Source organism: Penaeus monodon, chromosome 28 (genome assembly GCF_015228065.2).
Source record: "Penaeus monodon isolate SGIC_2016 chromosome 28, NSTDA_Pmon_1, whole genome shotgun sequence".
Taxonomy (NCBI): Eukaryota; Metazoa; Arthropoda; class Malacostraca; order Decapoda; family Penaeidae; genus Penaeus; species Penaeus monodon.
The window spans coordinates 34,744,068-34,744,632 of record NC_051413.1 but is presented as its reverse complement, the minus strand read 5'-3'; the positions used below and the strand labels follow the sequence as shown (position 1 = coordinate 34,744,632).

Sequence of the window (565 nt, the reverse complement as noted above, 5' to 3'; positions counted from 1 at the left end):
AAGTCTCACCTGATTAGGAAGAGCAAGGCTTGGATCACTATCAATGGCATAGTCCTCAAAGGTAAAGGATCGTCCCAGAGCAAGGGAAAATGCAGCAGTGACTAGCTGTGTAGAAATCGTGCTGTGTTTGTGCAGCTGCTGAGCCATCACTAATGGAACATTCTGACGCAGGTGCATGACCATGTCCTCTGGGGAGCACCTGTCTAGTATCACGGTAAACAGCTGTTGGCAATACAAGTGAGGAACCATGGTCATTCATCAGCACTCTGGCTTGAAGTAAAAAAGCATTCAAAATTCCTTTATAACCAAAATGAAGACAATGTATTCTTCACTGTTCAACTTACTAGACAGAAAAAAGAGTAAAATCAAAAGTTACCTTGAAGACAGAACACCTAATAATGGGCTGAGGGTGGTTGCACATGATCAACACTTGATCCATGAACAGAGCCTCGGCCAACAGTGTCCTGGTAGTGGTGTCAGAAGAATACTTCAACACCATTTCCAGCATTTCCAGCAACCCAACCACTACCTGTGTTAGGCACGAGTGGTCGTCATTATCTATGCT

The 565-nt window shown here is 44.2% G+C and overlaps 1 protein-coding gene across 1 annotated transcript in view; it reads right to left on the bottom strand.

The window, feature by feature from the left end:
* Positions 1 to 565, bottom strand: part of LOC119591544 (lysosomal-trafficking regulator-like) — a gene marked incomplete in the record, with an annotated part of 91,173 nt that overhangs the window by 13,315 nt on the left and 77,293 nt on the right. The window contains 2 exon segments of the mRNA XM_037940294.1: positions 10 to 222; positions 377 to 565. Of these exon segments, the coding sequence (XP_037796222.1) occupies positions 10 to 222; positions 377 to 565 (402 nt within the window).